This window comes from Heptranchias perlo, chromosome 26 (assembly GCF_035084215.1).
Source record: "Heptranchias perlo isolate sHepPer1 chromosome 26, sHepPer1.hap1, whole genome shotgun sequence".
Taxonomy (NCBI): Eukaryota; Metazoa; Chordata; class Chondrichthyes; order Hexanchiformes; family Hexanchidae; genus Heptranchias; species Heptranchias perlo.
This window is the reverse complement of record NC_090350.1, coordinates 27848373-27868384: the sequence shown is the minus strand read 5'-3', so window position 1 is coordinate 27868384 and position 20012 is coordinate 27848373. Positions and strand designations below refer to the sequence as shown.

Here is a 20012-nt window from a genome sequence, read left to right as displayed (position 1 = left end):
GGATTCCAGGGTTCTCCATTATTCATAGAAGCTGCACCAATTCTCAACACCTCTGGTGCATTCAACATCTTACTGCAGTGTGGCATTTTAACTTGAACAGAAGGAAGAGTAAGATCTCAGCAAATTATGAATTAGCATCATAGGTTGTGGAATGCTTTGCTGCCACAGATCATCATATTCTTCCAACTACACACAGCTCTGTGGCAACAAACAGCTCTTTTGTGGGGATAATTTGGAGAGTTGGGCCACATTAGCATATGATTGAATACAAGGTATTAGTTTAACATCATAGGCACTTGGTTATTAGTTCCTTTAAAAAAGTGTACAAATGGTTGTGGTTAAAATCATCACAGAAATTCAATTTATTGGGATATCTAAATGGGCCCTATATGAACCATTACACAAGTATTATTGAAAATAGAGCAAGAGGTAGTAACTAAATTGATTTTATGCTATTGGAGCTTAAGATCAATGAGATGTAAAGTTGAAGGAAAAAGTAAATCTGTACAACTTGCTTCCCAATTCCACTTAATAATTGTTTAAACTTATGATGAGTGACCTTTATTTGCCTTTGTATAATAGTTTTAAGTCCAAATTATTTTAGTGCATCGTGAAAGATTTACCTAATGTTTCAACATTATAAATACATCAAGCCAAACATTGATACAGCTTCACGTGTTGACTGTCACTATATTTCTTTTTATTAATGTACACCAGAAGATAATGGAAATTACAAAAGGTGAATTGTTCTCACCGTTATTTTTCTGGCTTATACAAAATACTTCAAATGACTAATTCTATCCTTAAGAATACATGCAATTGTTTTGAGAAGACAGGGTTATTACAACAGGAATGCTGTGTAGATTATTTGCAATTACTGTGGAAAGTAGCCCATGCTGGCTGCTAAAAAAATTAAAACAACAGAATATGGTCTCTTCAACTAACATAGAATATTCAACTACATGATGCATGGACCACTGAGCATCCAATTTTGGAACAGATAAACCATTTTGATTGTCTCTCCCTGCAAGGCTGCTCTGGTGCTGTCAATTACAGAGAATGTCCAGACAGCTCCATTCAGACTAGCCTAAGGGCTGCTTCACCCATGAACTACACTATGGGCTGTGAAGTTTGCATTGCGAATTGTAAACCAGGGATTGAATGTTCCTAGTCCCTATGCCTCAGCTACTTCCTGCATAAACTTGCAAGCAGGGGCAGGGGTGCACAGCCTGACAACAAGATTTTAATTCATATTTTTCAGCCCAGGCACATCAAATGAGAACCCCGAGCATGAAGTTGAACAAGCTGCCACGGAGGGAGTCCTTATCCATTATCTGATAGCCACTGCAGCTATTTTTCCTTGTTGGGGTGTAGGCACAGCACTGCTTCTCTTTTTTCTTCTGTGGAGGGGCATGCTTATATCATCAAATGGATAATTAATCACCATTGGGTTCTTGTACACAATACTGGGTCAATGGAATTGAGTGAATTAATTCTGACATTTCCTGCAGTGCAATGACATTGAAATTTCACAATTATTTAATTAAATGTATCACAGCCCAAAAATCAAAGCAGAACTTGAGGGTCCCTAAAGTTCTGAAAACCTCAAATGAAGATCCTATAAGCACAGACTTATTGGAGTCCCCCCACCCCACAGAAGCCAGAGGTGGCTTGATTAGTTTATCTAGAACCTGCAAAATATAAAGATCAAAGTCATCACAGGTATGTAACACTAATGTATTTAAGCATGACCCTTTATGAATCACTGGGAACCCCTGCTGGATGAAAAAAATAGGTAAATGCCCTTTGAGCTGAGTCAGGTTTAGACTGGTAGCAGTCCTCTGATGAAAAGAGTTAAAGGGTTACTCTGGCAAGAGTAAAGCAGAGAGTCAAAATTGAAGTGTTTTCTGTTGAAATGTATCATGTAGTTAAATTTCTCAAAGAACATACACCTCCTAAGATTACATTTAACAGGAATTAAATTGTGGCTGTGAAAGGTCACTCATTTCTGGTTAAAGAAAAATGCATCGAAAGTGTGAACATATTTGGGGTCATCTGCTGGTACCAAAAAAAATGCAGTTTTTGGGAACAAGGCTTTGGTTTTGGTTTTCTTTTGAGGGATATTGATATTATTGTGACAGGAAATTCCAGTGTAAAGTATCTGTCCAGGGAAAGATGTATAAAATATGAGAATTTTTAAAACTAGTTTTCTTCATGTACAAGGACCACGTTTATAAATGGAATACTAGAACTCCGATCTTTCCCAGACAGTATTTGTGACAGGAACACACTGTCTACACTGAATACATTTCATTCAATAAACTGGCACATCAGCAGTCTAATTTTCAAAATATGTGACCTACTTGGATTCATCAGCTGCAACAGCTTTAATCAGAATAAAAATGGATCATAACTAAGTGACCTTCCAGCTCACATGTTTTAGCCATTTAAGGAAACTATATTAATCTGGAAACAGCTGTGATTAATGCACTTCAGAATCAGTTTAAGCTATCTCAATTAAGCCAAAAACCCTGGAATATATTAGCAAACATTCATTAATACAATCATTATGCCATTAATCGCTGCAAAGCTTGTATTGCTATTTTTATTGTTGGACGATCTTGGACAGAGAGCATCTCAAAACTTTGTGCCACCATAAGCTGTTTTATGTAGCTTCCCTTTCCATTCCCAAAAGCAGGAGGGCATAACAAAGTGGAACAGTTTTGCTTCAATGTTCAGGTATTAATGATGTGGGTTCACTGGTCTAGCTACTCAGTGATGCAGAGGTCAAATTCCACCATGGAAAGTTATTAAAAGTGAGTTCAATAAATCTAGTAATTTGTGAGCTATCAGGGGGATAAAGTGACCACTAAAAAAAAATTCAACTGGTTCACTTAAGTCTTTCAAGAGTGAAAGGAAAGGAACCCACCACCCTTACCAGGTCTGACCTGAACGTGACTCTCGTCCTCACCATGTGGTTGACTCAGTGCCCTAGCAAGCCACTCATTTGTATAATCACGTTTAAGGCGCACCATCATCATCTCAAGGCAACTAGGTACAGACAATAAATGTAACCATGCCAACATTGTCCAGTTGTTCAGAACAAAAAAACACATACAAATGAAAGCGCATGAAAATGCAAAATGTGAATGCCAGCTCAATGAACCTATTGTTGGAGATGCCCCTTTTCTGTAGCAGAGGTAACAATCCCTTTTAGGGTTAAAGCAAGGCCAAGATTAGCTATATGTTCTGCCTGTCTTTTCTACACATGTAAAGGTTCAGTGGAGTAAAATCTAAATCAAACTATCACACTACTTACACCTGGATGCTCACAGGTACTTTTTCCAAAGATTACTTTGAAAAATCAAAATCAGACATTTTATACTATAGCAACATTTTTTTTGCTGTTTAGACTCTTATGTTACTCTTTTTTTATGTCAAGCAACATCTGAAGACTGGATTTTGGTCTTCTGTAATAAAATGCAATGCAACCAATTCAAGAATATATAACGTGGGATGGAATTCTACTCGGGTATTGTGGAGTTTTACTCAATCCACTTTTTTTTTGGAAGGAGGGAAAAACTTTGCAAAATCTATCCTCAAATGATGTGGGTGGGATTGCACTTGGTCTATGAAAGGTTGGTGGGTTGATGAGCCAATGGACTGAATTAACTGTTTTTGTTCCACACTTTGTTATGCACAGTGCTAAGCAACTGGAATGTGCATAATCTAAACATATTATAATTCAAGTATCTATTTCATGTTCAACAAAATGCATTAGAATCCCATGTCAACATTAGGAGAGAAATGCTCTGATTATGCAATCATTAATTTATCAAGGCCTGAAGCTAATTGGGAGGAGATTAGCACTGATGGCTTCAAACTGCTAATCAATAAAAATATTGTAAATAGAGTTGTTCTGATGTGCAGTGTTGTTTTTTGGTTCCCGTGAAAAGGAAATATTCCAGTTTTATGGACTAATTTAATATACACACACACAGTATGATTTCTACCACTAGATAATGCACACTGACATAATACACTAATGATAGTGGTTGGAATGAAATAAAATGCCAGTTTTAGTATGTCACCACCACATTAGCCGAAGTCTTGGGTAATCATAACACTACCAAAAAAGTGGATTGATCAACTGTAATACATACACAAGGTACAAAATAACTGTGTATGTGATCAGTATCATGCATTTGCTTACATTACAATGTTCTAATTGATTCTGATGCAATACACAAATTGAAAATATGTACAAATATCAGAAAACCTTTTCCACGGCAGTGCATTCCATCCATCCTCCATCAATTTTATAACGTATTACTAAATCACTATTTCTTAAATTGCTGTTTCTAACTGAATTTGTCTTTTTGCATCATAGTTAACCATCTAAATATTATTTTAATTCATTTCCACCATACTTTGAGATGTTTTGTAACATTTTGAACTTATGTCAGGTCATTTACCATGTGATAATTGGTACACTTCCGCAAGCTAATATGGCAGTAAGTACTAAGTAACTTATTTGATTTCTCAGTCACTGAATCCTTACTGACTATCAAATTGCATCTTGGAACCAAAATTATTAAAAGCATATGTGCTGAAGAAGTAGGTCTTCTCCCCTTCAACCTCCATTTTCTCTACAGTTTTTAGTTATGGTTTTATTGATCCTTTTAAAGGAGAACCACCTAAAATGGACATGATTTTCAATGCATTTGTTTCTAAAATGCATCTCAGCAACCATGCTAATTCCTTCAAAGTGTTAAAAAGTCATAGCACTATAGTGCTCATCACTAATCATACAGCTAATTGTTTTAGACCTGCTTTAGAGTATTTTAAAAAAAAACAGTATTGTCACCGTGGCAGCAGCTACACATTCTGTTACTTAGCAACCGATTTGTCAGTTAAATGTCAGAATTTTTCCAGATTGGGAAGTAGTGGTGAGGTATTATTATCCCCTCCCCCCAGCAAAATGACACAAGGGCACACGGAGAAACTTGAGGGAAGCGGGGAGATGAATGAGTAGCATTTATCACTAAATGCAAATGTCACTATCCACTGGAAGAAGTACATTTGTGTTACCAGTAAAGTGAAGACTCCCTCCAATTTATGTTCAACAGTCTGGAGATTTTAAGTTGCATCAGTCCACAAAGTGTTAAGGTTGGAATGATGTTAAATGCTCCCAATTCCACAAAACTTCCTGATAAATGCATACCCTGAAATTCAACAGCAAACAATCCACCAGTGCATTTGTGTGAAAGAGGACCTTTTAAAGAATATAATTTCAAAATTAATCTCTAAACATTCATAAATGAGATATAGGCTATAGGAGTAACAGCATTTCTTCAATATAACAAGACAACTCTATGTTTTGTGCAATGTAATTGTATAGCATTGTGATGCAAGATCTATTAAGTTACTAGCACTTTGGATGGCAAATGGAAGATTTTCTTTGGTAGCCAATATTGTGGTTAAGGGGGAAAATCAACACCACCCACCAACTATCTGTACTATGGATGAAGCAGAATTTCTGAAAAGGAATCGATAAAAATCTCTCGAGACTTCAGAACAATATGAAGATAGCATGTGAAAAAGTGCTTATGTGACATTTGTTTTCAATACTCATAGGTTTACGAGCATTGTTAGGGCACAAAGAGTTACATCAGTCATCAAAAAGTCAATGTCACAAACGCCATATGCAACGGTAACGTCTTCAGTTATAAACTTCACAGAAAAACATCTGTGTCAATAGATTCAACTAGAGACTTAAGTTAACCAGCATCTTGGAGACACATGGTCATAATTTTTATTTTGTTTAACCCTTCATCTAAGCAGGATGTTGCATGAAGGAAGTGTATGGAAACAAGAATTTATGAATGGGGGGAAAAAGGGGAAGTGGAAAGTTTTCTTTTTAAAAAGAGGAAGTTTGGTTTGATTATGCAGCCATTTTAATTCAGCATATGAAGTGGGATTAAGAACGGGGAAAGTTCCCTCAAAGGCTTTTTGACAGTGATGTGTATTAATTTAATGTTTAAATAACATTTGCCTCAGCACAAAATATCTTTCTACAGACATATCCTCAGTTATTTATTCTTCAACTTTTTTAGCCTTCCCACTCAAACATAAAATATGTAACAGTAGGATCTTGATCTGCTGCAATAGTGATAAAGCAGGCTGTTTTAGCACAATGGAATAAGCAGTGAGCAGGTGGAGAGAGGCAGATCCAATTCCTCCCCTTCCTGTTCCCCCTTCACTGTGCCGAGTTCCCTTTCTCAACCTCTCCATTACTGGAGGGGGAGACAGTTTTTGCCATGTCACTATTGCATGTCTTCTAACAATTCACTGAAGAGCAATACGTTACCTGTCAGCTCAACTGTAGGAGGTAAACAGGCTAATAAAATCAAGGGAACTAAAGAGAGAGGGAGATCAATTCATACCCTGGGAAAAAGGTACAATAAAATAATTTAGAGAATAGGCCAACAAATCTTAATCACTGGCCTGAAGAATGTGTAAATGCACTTTTGAAACTTTACTAGAAAAAAAGTGAATTGCCCCTTTTAGGCTATTTACTTTCATATGAGTTCTAATCTGTTCTGACAACTTCCTCAAAAAAAAGAGACTTTGCATTATTTAATTACACAGACTTTCTTTGCATGCAAGTAATCCAAACACTTTCCACTCATTCCTATATATACTCCATTTTATCTAGTAAAATAGAAATTTTGACTCAGTGTTATCAAGCCTTAGAGGGAACTTATTTGCCAAGTCACTACTGAATAATTCTTTCGTCCGAAACCTAGTTATTGTAGCTACTTGAGCCTTTGTTCAATCAGTTGGTACGTGACATTTTGGACTATAGCAACATTCAGATGTACCCTTCTTTTCACACACTCCCTCAGGTGTAGTAAACTACTCCAAGGAGCTGTTTGATGGTAATAATTCGGACTGGATGCTAGAAGCTTCAACGTTAGATTCCACTAGATTCTCTGTAAACATGGGTGACTGCATCTGCTCATTCACATCAGCACAAACTACAGACGAGAGTTGAGTCTCTTGGGTAGGACAATCAGCCTTTGCAGAAATATCTGGAGTGGAAGCTTCGCTTTGATTTTCTTGAGAGGCTTTACTTAAGGATTGTGAAACTTCTTCCTCTTCCCCAACCTCTTTGCCGTTGCCATCTTGTTGGGCTGATTGGACACTCAGGTCATGAACCTTTTTGTTCAGATCATTCCTCTCAGTCTGAAGAGCTCGACACAGTTTCTCCAAGCGCTGAATCTTTACCTGAAGATTTTCAAATTCTTTGTCGCGCAGGGTTTTCTAGGTTTAAAAAAAGAAAATCAAGTAACTCCAACTGTGCTGCTGTAAAAAAAAATCTGCACAAAGGGATGAGTTTGCTACTTTCAGTCAGTGAAAGATCCATTCCCACTTAACTCAAGCATACTTTCCCTCCCTCCCCCTCCAAGTAGGACAATCAAAGGACAACAAACTGCATTGATTGCAGGTTGGACTGTCCTGTCCATGTTGTGGTCGAGATCCCATGTCCCAACCAAAAACTGAGATTTTACACCCAGGGCTCCCCATCACTTTTTGGGTTCCCATTGGAGTCCATGGGATAGTGTTCGGTAAAAAGTCTTTGTTTTAAGGCATTTTGTCCTCTGCGGTAGGGCATTGAAAGATGTTCTTGTATTGAGATAACCAACAGCATTTAAGGAATAAAGCATGACCTAGATCTGGACTTCAAAGCAGCAAATATAGTATGTTAAGAAACCAATGCACGCAGAGAAGGAGAAGAAACATGGTCAAGTATTCATCCAAAGAAATAAAGGTTGAAACAGAAAAAACGAAAACCAGAAAATAAAGATTAATACAGGAAAAATCTCAACATTAATCCAGATAATTACAATACACAACAATTTTCTTGCAATTAGTGTCCAGATTAGGACAAAAAGAAAATCCACAAAAGGTGAAAATCAAATAAAAAATACCTACTTCCAATGTTTTTCTAGTCAGCCATATCTCAGTGGTAGCACTCTCGCCCGAGTCAGAAAGTTGTGGGTTCAAGTCCCACTCCAGAGACTCGAGCTCAAAAATCTAGGCTCCAATGCAGTACTGAGGGATTCTTTTCAATGAGATGTTAAACTGAGGCCCCGTCTGGCCTTTCAGGTGGACGTAAATGAACCCAGGGCACTATCCGAAGAGCAGGGGAGCTCTACCAGGTGTCCGGGCTAATATTTATCTCTCAACCAACATCACTAAAAACAGATCTGGTCTTAATCATATTGCTGTTTGTGGGACCTTCTTATGTGCAAATTGGCTGCCGTGTTTCCTACATTACAACAGTTACTACAATTCAAAAGTACTTCATTGGCTGTAATGCGCTTTGGGACGTCCTGAGATCGTGAAAGGCGCTGTATAAATGCAAGTCTTTCTTTCTTTTAGTCTAAGACACCTGATTACCCAAAGTGGTCATATAGAAGTAAAGGCCCCTGATTATCCTGCCTTCTGATTATAAATGCAAGTTCTTTCTTTCTTCGCTCTCAACTGAATTGAATGGCACGAGTATAAACAAAACTCTTTTGTTTGGGGGAAGGGGGGCAGGGGTGGGTGCCGAAAGAAGCAGCAGGGGCCAAGGACTTTGAAATAGAAAACAAAAAGTGATATTGCCAATGAAATGCAAAATTAGGAGCAGTATCGTGCAATGCAGTATGCCTATGCCACTAGGTACTGGACTGAGACCGCACAAATTTATTTAATGCAAATCAGCGCACAGACTTAATCAGTCTGGCTGCTTTCAAATCTAGGTTCCACAAATAAAAAGGCAGCATCTATCAGTATGACTGTGCAATTTAAGCTGCAAGTATAGTAAGTAGTAATTTTTTTTAAACAAACCAAGAATTTACACATAAAAGTCAATTAACTAGAAGTAGATCAGGTGTAAATGTCTTTTGAGTTAAGATTTAACAAATATTTACAAATCAGATCTTGGACCAAACCGGAAATGACCAACGACTTACCTCCTCTGCCATATCCAGCAGAGCCTTATTACTGCTCTCCCATCTGGTACGATACATGGTGGTCTCTTTTTCCAGCTTTTTGATCTTTTTTGTCATCTTATTAAAAGAGGGAAAAAAAATGTTAGTCCCCATTTCCTTTTTATATTTGGTCTGGTGCTGTGCGTATAAATGAGAATGCACACTGTTGAAGTATTTGAAATATTGCACATTAAAAATATGAAGTGTTAAGCTGCAAGTAGTGATTTCATGCAAAGCAGGCTGTAACTGCTAAAACATTACATTTTTCTTCCTCTAACAGGGAGGAGTGCCTTGTGTGTTTGATATTGCATTGTAGTAGTCACGGAGGTAAGGTGACGATTTCACTTACTATATTACTTTGCAATTTTTTCCCCCTTTCTTCACATTAGCTTTGTGTAAGAAATTACAAACACTAACTTAATTGAGAATTACATTAAGTGACTGCCAATTCGTGACATATTCAAGGCCATTTCTGTAGTCCTACGAGCAATATTTTAGTGTGAGCTCCGCAGACAGTTGAGTGGGTAAATACAATGAATGGCAGGTTCAAACCCAAATCTGTGCTAAGTCCGTGGATCTTAGCTGCAATGCGTGTGGAGGCATTACAATTGACCAGAGACCTCTAGGACTAGAAAGGGTTTTAAAAAAAGTTAGTGTTTGCACTCTCAAACAGAGAAGGTTAAGAAGAGATTTAATGGGGGTGTTCAGAATTACAAGGGGTTTTGATGAAGTAAATAACAAAAAGACTAACCCACTAGTTGGTGAGTTGGCAACCAGACAGCAAAAGATTTTTTAAAAAATAAATGCAGAAGCTTGTTAAGAATGCCTTACCAGAAATAGTGGTAGAAGCAAATTCCATAATAGCTTTTAAAAGGGGACTGAATAAATATTTGCAGAAAGAACAGGAAAATTGGCACAGGCGTGATAGGCTGAATGGCTCTTTACGATATAAAATATTATCTAATATACTGCAGATACCTTCAAAGTGGTAACTTTACCTTTTCCATCTCTTGTCTGAAGGTTGTAAAAACTTCATTACTTTTCGAAAGTGTAGTTTGGAATTCTTCAAACTTTCCAGTGTATAGTGCCAGCTGATAAAATACAAAATGATAAATAAAATACATACAGTTCTTGAAGCAACACTATCATCTCAAGTAGAATTGGTTCTAAATATTCCTCCTCTATGCCCATGAATAGTCTTAAGAATGGATCATCATTTCCTCAATAACAATACAGTTTACAAAGAAATTTTCAAAAATATTAATCCATGATAACATGTTTAAAAAACAATTTCAGAAATGCGCATCAATTTAATTTATTCAATGGTTCCTTAGGAAAGAATGCAGTGTGTCCAATAACACCTGAAGGTATTAACAACCATTAGCAGCGAAGAGAGGAAGAAAAGGGATGAAGCAATTTGGAAAAATCCACCACAATAGTTGCCAGAACAGGTATGGTTCCAATTATTTTTTTTTACATTGCCAGCATGACACTGAGTGTACCTGCGCTCAAGCAGAGACCCATGAGTATCACTGATCCCAATTGAGGGTCAGTATAATGGAGGCCTGCATTTTGTGCTATGCAAGGGCAGCTCTCAAGTACCACGAAAATTTAGGTCCTGGACAGTGTAGGCACACAGCACCCCACCCATACCTTAGTAATTGCTGCGGACATCGTTATTAACATAAAACCACAATATTGCATCATCGTCAGAGTGCTCCTTCCATAATACAATGTTATTAAAGTTTGAAACTTTGTGCACCTAATCTTATTCTTTTACCCTCTGACTTGAGACTTAATTTTCCTCTGCTTTTGTCTATTGTTGCACCCATAATAACAGAATACAACAGCACCAGGGCTGCGGCTTCATCCTTATACCAAAGAATGTGTGTTGATAACGCATGAAATGACATGCTACATGGGTGCGGCTACAAAATATTAAATAGTACATTTTGCTTCTTCAAATTGTCAAGTGCTTATATTACTGTAACAGTGGTATTTGAACTGGGACCATGAAGGGGAGGGGAGAAAGAAAAGAGGGTTGGGTCAATTAAAAAGTGAAATGTGTGGTGTAATGGTGATTGTTGGTACTTATAATTTTAACTGAATGTCACATTTCAATTACATTATGTTTAATCTTCATATTGGGATTCACTTAAAAAGACAAGTTACTGCCATCAATCCTAGTAGCAAAAATCTAGTGGTGCTTGTTCCTTCCTTTTCTCAATCTCAAGCTAAGGAACCACGATCTAATATCATGTTACCAAGTCACTGCGGTATACATCATTAAACTTCCACTTAAACTTACTTGAAGTAAGCTACATTTAAAGTCCCAAAGAGCATTTTTAACCTCTCTGCACCAAATAAAACTTTTCTCCCATGCTAGGTGCCATTCCTTGACCAAAAAGGAAGGCAGCTCATCTGTTCTCAGCCCCCACGAGTGCTCCTCTGCAAGTAAATAGCAGGAGGATAAAAGCAACAGGTGTTAAAACACAGACTCCAATTTTTCCTATTCCTCCATGAAGGATGTTACCTATCCAGGCAAATGCAATGAAGTAATTCAGCATGCTGGGTAGTGAAGGCACTGGCTCACATTGAATGATTCCATAACACACCAAAGTGCGACATCAACCAGGTTATTCAACTCGATTGTGGGTTGGCAACATGACGACTACATGGTTGAGTTTGGACACACTTGTTTATTTTTCCATAAACTCATCAATTTAAGTCACCGTTGTCTTGTACACAAAATGATCAAGCACGTGTCACAGGCTTTTTTTGATACTCAAGTTATTTCATACAGGTTAAATGCATCGATCAACTGCCCAACCAATAAACTGAATACTTACAAAATGCAGTGTGCACAGAGTTTTCCATCAATGCTACAAGGGTTGGATGACCAGTTCAGAACAGTCTTACATGTAGTGCAAGGAGTTCCTAACCCTTCATAATCATTAGCTAATAGGTCAAAGTGCATGTCTGGCTATGTCCACATGATCATAAGATGAACTATTAAATACAGCTACAACTGTTAATTTTATTCTTTTACTCTGGGCTTTTACTCCTTTGATACATTTAGCAGTTTCCCTACCCACTAAATGTGAAACAAACCCATATTTAGTCACATTAGGAATATTTCATAGGGATCATACCTGTTGTTTCAGATGAACTTCCTGCTGCTTCATGAGCTCACACATCCTCTGGCTCTCCACTGTCTCCTTCAACAGCTGAAGTCCAGACAAGAGAGAGTAAATTTAGCAATATTTTGAAATTTGTTAAACATAGGCTAAAAGTAAATACTGGAAACATTCAGCAGGTGAGGTAGTATCAGTGAAGAGAGGAAGGATTAATGTATGAGGTCGATGACCTTTTGTCAGAGTTCTGACGTGGGTTCTGATGAAAGGTCGATCAATCTGAAACGTTAACCTTTCCTCTCTCCACAGATACTCCCTGACCTGCTGAGCGTTTCCAGCATTTTCTGTTTTTATTTCAGATTTCCAGCATCTGCAGTATAAATACCACTGCCATTAACCAAATCTGTAAATTTGTCTTTTTAGTATAAATTTAAAATTTATATAAAGCTGCAATTTGATAGCGGACATTGAAAAGGTCCCTGCAGAATAACGTTTTCTAGGTGACGAGCTTTTCTGAAGTCTAATAAGGACAGTCCAAGATACATCATAGAATCCATCAAAACAGTGAGAAAACAAATCCTGCAACACCTGTGAAACCAAAGAAGCAAAGCATGTCGCCACATTCTAATTTCGAATGTGTAACATTTGGTAGTGAATTAGGATGTCAAGCAGTTAATTGAGGAGGCCAGGTAAGCCAGTCTACTGGGTTCTGGACAACTCGTTCTCAAACTGTGGAGCTATCAGTGATCTGTCTACGATAATATTTGAAGTTTTGGACTAAATTTGGGTTTCTTTGTGAGCAGAAAAAAGTGATCAGAACTCTAAAGATATACCCTGAAATTGACTGCAGAGTTTGGATACTACTCTTTAGATTTAATTGACATCCTTTTATTACTTGGTATATACTGGTTATTTCAGGTACTTTCAAATATTGTATCATGTAATCACCAAAATATGCTTTTTTGGAGCAGAAAATAATAAATGTTCAAATACATCATAGCCCAACATGCACTGTAAGGGGTGCTTCCTGAGGGTTGTTACATTTATGGAGGAAGATGAAACAAAAAGCTGTCTAACACATTGAATGGCCATTTTGAGCAGGTTTCCTCAGATCAGACTGAAAACAAGTGTCTGAGCTCAGTTTGGCAAAACGAAGGGCTGTGAAAATCCTATCCACTCCTGCCCCATAAAAATGAAATTGTAAAAATTCTCAATCATAGGGTTCAGTTTTATTTTAAAACTAGAAACCCAAATATTCCAAAAGAATGGCACTTGCATGTAACTACATTCAAATGCTTGATGAAAATTATAGCATTTAAGTAAATTTGCACAAAGCATGGTAATTAGAAAATAGTTACAATTTAATGAAAAAAACAGAACGGAACGTGAAACTCCCTGAAAATCAATGAAGCAATGTATCCAGACTTTATGGAAATTATGTGTTTTAATTGTATGATTTATATCAATGAGTGTTAATTGGATTCAGGTGGTGGATATCAATTGGGGGCTCTCTGGTATCCTTTTTTATAGGAGAGCTTATAAGAACATAAGAGACAGGAGCAGGCTATACGGCCCCTCGAGCCTGCTCCGCCATTCAGTAAGATCATGGCTGATCTTCAACCTCAACTCCACTTTCCCGCTAATCCCCATATCCCTTGATTCCCCTAGAGTCCAAAAATCTATCTACCTCAGTCTTGAATGTACTTAACAACTCAGCATCCACAACCCTTATCTAGGGTGTGGTGTGTGTTTAAGGGGAAATCTATGAATAAAAGCTTGGAAACAACTAAAGACCAAGCTCTAGTATTATATCCTTCACCACATGGATTTGCATTTATAACAATATGATCAAAAACACATCTGAGTTGTTTACTTCCAGTTCTCCACTAATACACAAGCTCTGCTCATAAAACAGAACATTCAATACCCATCAGATAACATCACAAACATAGAGGTCACTATTTGGGATTTAGCACATCTGACAAAAAACATAATTTAATTAAACACAAATATTCATATGCCTGGAATCTGATTTTGCAGTGCTGTCGGAGGAATTTGAGAGCTGGTAACATTCTTAGTACAATCACGTGACACAGATGGTGTTAAAAAAAAAGCACTTAATGAGATTCATTTCTCCTTAACTGCAAAAACAGCAGCAATTCGAACATCCATTGAGACCACTTGTTCAAGCTGCAAACCATGGATAGACTTCAATTCCCAATTGCTGGAATCCATTATTAAACAAGGGCTATCAGGGCACTTAGAACATCATAATATGAATGGGCAGAGCCAACACGGTTTTATGAAAGGGAAAGCGTGTTTGACACATTAGAGTTTTTTGAGGATGTAACTAGCTGGGTGGATAAAGGGGAAACCACTGGATGTAGTATATTTGGATTTTCAAAAGGCATTCGGTAAGGTGCCACATAAAAAGGTTGTTACACAAGGGCTCATGAGGTTGGGGGTTTTATATATAAGCATGGATAGAGAATTGGTTAACGGACAGAAAAGAGTAGGGATAAACGGGTCATTTTCAGGTTGGCAGGCTGTAACTAGTGGGGTGCCGCAAGGATCGGTGCTTGGGCCTCAGCTATTTACAGTCTATATTAATGACCTAGGTGAAGGGACAGAGTATAATCTATCCAAGTTTGCTGACAATACAAAGCTAGGTGGGAAAGTAAGCTATGAGGAGGACACAGAGTCTGCAGAGGGATATAGACAGGTTAAGTGAGTGGGCAAAAAGGTGGCAGATGGAGTATAATGTGGGGAAATGTGAGGTTATTCACTTTGGTTGGAAGAATAGAAAAACAGATTATTTTTTTAAATGGTGAGTGAGAAACTTTTAAATGTTGGTGCTCAGAGAGATTTGGGTGTCCTCGTACAAGAAACACAAAAAGTTAGCATGCAGGTACAGCAAGCAATTAGGATGACAAATGGCATGTTGGCCTCAATTGCAAGGGGGTTGGAGTACAAGAGTAAGGAAGCCTTACTACAATTGTACAGGGCTTTGGTGAGACTTCACCTGGAGTACTGTGTACAGTTTCGGGCTCCTTATCTAAGGAAGGATATACTTGCCTTGGAGGCGGTGCAATAACACACCCTAATAACCACCACAAATAAGGCTTCATTCAGCAAGAGTTGTATTTAGATGGCCATCTCTTAGGCCTTTTGAATGCATAATTGTGTATTCCATACCTATTAACAGTTATACATGAAGATTCCTATCTGTTAAATGGTAATTCAGGGTTTGGATACATGGCACCCCTTGCCAAAAGGAAACCAAAACTGAAACTCAAAGGCTGCTACACAAAAAAAAACACAGGTTATTCCATTTAAAAAAAAGAGCAATTTCTGAGTATCAGGACAAGAAATTAATCTGAATGGCTCAGTTGATGAATGCACGGCACAGTGCAACTGAGCCATTTGGTTTGATCTCCAGTCTGTGGTATCGGATCTTAGCCAGGTCACAAATGGTATCAATGCCCTGGATTAAGCAGAAAAATCTTAAACGTCACTTTCCCGCAACTCCATTTTTGAATCTCTCCAATCAGATTTCCGCACCCCCCCACAGCACTGAAACAGCCCTAGCCAAAGTCTCAAATGACATCCTCTGACAGTGACCGTGGCAATTTCCCTCCCCGTCCTCTCTGCAGCCTTTGAAACAGTCGATCATACCACCCTTCTCTGTTGTCCAGCACAGTAGGACCAACCTCGCTTGGTTCCAGTCTTACCTATCCAATTACAGCCAGAGCATCTTCAACAATGGCTTCTCTTCCCATCTGTTACTTCAGGAGTTCCTCAAGAATCTAACCATGGCCACCTCCTCATCGTCATCTACATGTAGCCCCTTGGTGACATCATCCACAGACATGGGGTCAGCTTCCACATATATGCTGACAACACCCATCTTCACTACTTCTGTGCGGTCAGACTGCTTATCTGACATCCTCTTGGAGCCACAATTTTTTCCAGTTAAACTTTGGGAAGATCAAAACCATCAGCTTCAGCCCCCGAGACAAACTCCATACCCATGCCACTCCTCCATTGCCAAGGTCTCGGGTTGAACCAGAATGTTTTTCATCTCACTATCCTATTTGAACCCGAACTAACATTCTGACCCCATATTCTCTCCATCACAAAGACCGCCTACTTGCACCAGATGGACTGTGCCTCAGTCCATCTGGTGCTGAAACTCTCATCCATGCTTTTGTCACCTCCAGACTTGACTATTACAACGTTCTCCTGGCCAGCCTTCCATCCTCCACAATCTGTAATCTTCAGCTCATCCAAAACTCTGCCGCCTGTACCCTATCCGGCACCAAGTCCTGTTCACAAGTCACTCTTATCCTTGCTGAGCTACACTGGGTCCTAGACCCAATCACCTCAAATTTAAAGTTCTCATTATGGGTGTTCTCTTCATCACCTTCCCCCACCGCATTTTGTATCCCCCTGCCGCCGAACTCCCTGTTCCTGTGACTCTGGCCTCTTATTCCACCTTCCCTTTGCCCCATTGGCAGCTGTGCCTGAAGCTGCCTAGGCCCCTCACTCTAGAATTTCCTCCCTAAACCTTCTGCCTCTCCTCCTTTGAGGCCCTCCTTAAAATTTACCTATGACCAAGCTTTTGGCCACCCCTCCAAATATCCCCTTCTCTGGCTTGGTGAATATTTTTGTTTGATTAACAAAATGAAATGAATTGAGATGGAGGTTGGAATCACCGAAGATGAGAAGCACATCGGTGCAGAGGCGGAGGGAGGAAAGTAGTGAAGATATCTTGGTGAGAAACTTGGTGTATAAATTGTAAATTGCCTTGGAATGTTTTTTCTACTTTAAAGGCACTGTATAAATGTTTGTTGTTGTTGAATCAGCACATTCAATAGGGGAGTAGAGAACACTGCTTGTGGGGGGAGGGGGTGCGGGGAAGGAAAAGATCAACAATTTAATAACTCACATAATCCTTTTCTTTCTGGTGCCTTTCCTCTGCTTCTTTCAGCAGCTCCTGTGCTTGCTGCAGTTTGGCATCAATGAGTTGTTGTTGCAGATCTTTGTGTTTAAATACCTTGTCAATATGCTGTAAACAGGTTGTTTTTTTCATTAAACAATGAAATCATAAAGACATTAAATTAACTGATCAATTCCAACATATGGCATTTTTTTGCCTATCCCATTTCAAGTGTTCTTCATCGCCACATCACTACTGTGACCAGCTCCTCGACTCCATACATTCTACAGTAAACTTGCCATTAGGCAGTGTGCTTCATTGGGGCAAATAATGTCCACATTATATTTGAGTTCTTACTTTAGATATTAGCAGCCCTCCCCCACCCCCCAAAGCCCTTGTTCCATATGACTCGGAATATGCAGTTACATGTTCAGTATCTAGATAATTGGTAGTGAGCACAGGGCTCAAACATAAAACCACTGTTACTATATTTCAGCTTATTGATCGTATCGCACCCTTATGTGATCTTCCTGAAAGGTGATAACAGTTCATTAGCAATTTATAGCCTAAGCCACGGTCTAAACATATTTATTAACCAGTAAATGGATAGGTTAACATTAGCAATGACATACTGCAGATTTACAGTGGGCAAAGGCCTAACTATCCCTCCTCAAAAGATAGTGCATTAGACACAATGATTATTTTTCTAAATTGCAATATGAACAGAACAGAACACAAGGTCCCTGAACATTAATCTTTACATGGTGGTTTGTTGCAGATCATCCATGGATTCTCTGGCCAAATTCTCTCTCTCTCATAGCTTCAGATGGTCTACCCAATTCGAAAGTATTTTTCAAAAATATGACTGGGACAAAGAAAATTTAAAATGCATCTCAAACGCAAGAAGAACTGCCAATCAAATATATATATGCTTGTATTCGAATTGAATGGCTTGGCCCCTCCCTCGGACATCTGGCCAGGCAAGTCTATTTTCTGGGGCTATTGTATCGAAACAAGCTGGGTTATTTCTGAGCAAACCTTATTTTTAACTCCATATGTACTGTTACAGAAAGGAAACTAATATTATTTTACACTAGGAAAAAAATGCATTTTTGTCAGTTTATTCTGACTTTCCCTCCCTTTGGAGAACCTCCATCTGAGCTGCACCTGAATTGTACCTACCACTGAGGCAATTGTCTTGGGAATTATTAAACATTTCAATACAAATTCTTTTGCCTCCCATTTCTTTGGTCAGTTTGTTTTGACAGGCAATTATGGCAACAAGATAATCCAACACCTCAGGAACATTATATGGAAGTGAACTATCTAGATCCTATAGCCTGTGAACAATGCTGAAGAATGGACAATTCTCTCTTGGCATTCAATGCTTAAACTCCCAAGTAAGGTATGGCACAGATCACACGAGGCAGGTTTGTTCCTCCTCTATGATGTCTTGGCAACATACCTTAACTAATTCCTTTAACTTGAATTATTGAGATGTAAAGTTACTAAGAATCAAAATGATATCTTCTGTAAATTTCACTTTGGGTATTTTTACTTCCAAGCAATTGAGTCTGCTGAGGCAATCATTATAGTTCTAGATATTTTTCAGTTTCCTTACCTCCTCTCTCAGCTCATACTGCTCTATTAGTTTCTTCAGTTTCTCAGCCAGCTCCATGTTCTCCTGGCGCAGTTTGGAATTCCGTTCATTATGTTGTTCCATCTGTGCCTGGATATCATTTAGAGTTACCTGGAAGTGAGAGGTGATTTCTTTGCGCTTCTCTTCCTCATCTCTTCCACGTTGAACACCTTCTTCCTATGGGAAAATTTCCCAGCATAGATTAGGATTATAATATTCCACTATGCCATTTAGTGATATGACAAGTAATAGAATGGTCTAGTTTTACTCAGTGCACATTTCATGTTCTATGATACACAGAACAGCAAAAAACAGCCATTGACCCAATGGCCAACAGAATTGTTTCTGATATGGAGAGTTCCCAACCTCAGCTGGGCTGTCAGGGACAGGCATCATGCAGAGAAGAGGAATTCTTCGTAGGCAAAGTAAAAATAAGAGCAACTCCGCAGAAACTTACTGCCACACACGGTTAACAATTTGCAGTGCACCATTAGCTTAGATACAGGAGCAGAATATTTTCTCAATCTCTGTTGTGGGACTTAAATGAAAAAAAGGGTGGGGGGGGGGGGTGGGGTGGGGACAGGGGAACCCATACATGTTTGGGAGGAACAGTGAATTATCACCAAGATTGCCATAGCTACCGCAAGACCTCACAATTGGACTCTCCCTCTTGTCACTCTCTCATTCAAGACCTCCCATGCCAAAAAGGAGGTGAATTTATAGAATATATTTTTTTTTTAAAAAGTGATAAAGATGCTGTTGACAAACATAAGTTTATTTGGCTGATGGTAAAGAAGTTGTAACCGTGAACTTGAATACAATCACTGCCAAAACTACTCTATAATTCACTTGAAGGAGAACAGTTATGCTGTATCTGTCTAAGAAAGAACCCATCATAACAAAAACAGGTTTGAGTTTCAAGCCATCACTGGATTTGAAATCAATATCCTCTCGACTGTGAAGAGAACATTTTACCATTGAAGTAGGCAACCTAACAAGATACAAGATACATTTTCTCAGATAACTGTGATATTATTATTGCAATTTCTCAAACATTAAACACAAAAGGCAATTCATGGTAGCATTTGCTTCAATGTTACCAGTGGTGCACCACCCCACAATATAAATGGGGCAAATATTAAAACACCGGCAGCCTCAACATATTGTGGAACTACTTCCACTGGAAGTGGTTATAGGACATAAACCCGTTATACATGTAAACAACCCTTAACTTAGAGCTAACCGTTCTCCTGTACTCT

General features: G+C 38.5%; 1 protein-coding gene across 2 annotated transcripts in view; it reads right to left on the bottom strand.

Moving 5' to 3' along the window:
• Window positions 1-678: 678 nt before the first annotated feature.
• LOC137342617 (alpha-taxilin-like) overlaps window positions 679-20012 on the bottom strand; it is a 36022-nt gene continuing 16688 nt past the window's right edge. For both annotated transcript variants that reach the window (XM_068006639.1, XM_068006640.1), the window contains exons 5-10: window positions 18736-18930; window positions 17124-17243; window positions 12194-12268; window positions 10040-10132; window positions 9024-9119; window positions 679-7326 (exon numbers count right to left, since the gene is read on the bottom strand). In XM_068006639.1, the coding sequence (XP_067862740.1) occupies window positions 6919-7326; window positions 9024-9119; window positions 10040-10132; window positions 12194-12268; window positions 17124-17243; window positions 18736-18930 (987 nt within the window). In that variant the 3' untranslated portion in view covers window positions 679-6918. The remainder of the gene's footprint in view (window positions 7327-9023; window positions 9120-10039; window positions 10133-12193; window positions 12269-17123; window positions 17244-18735; window positions 18931-20012) is intronic.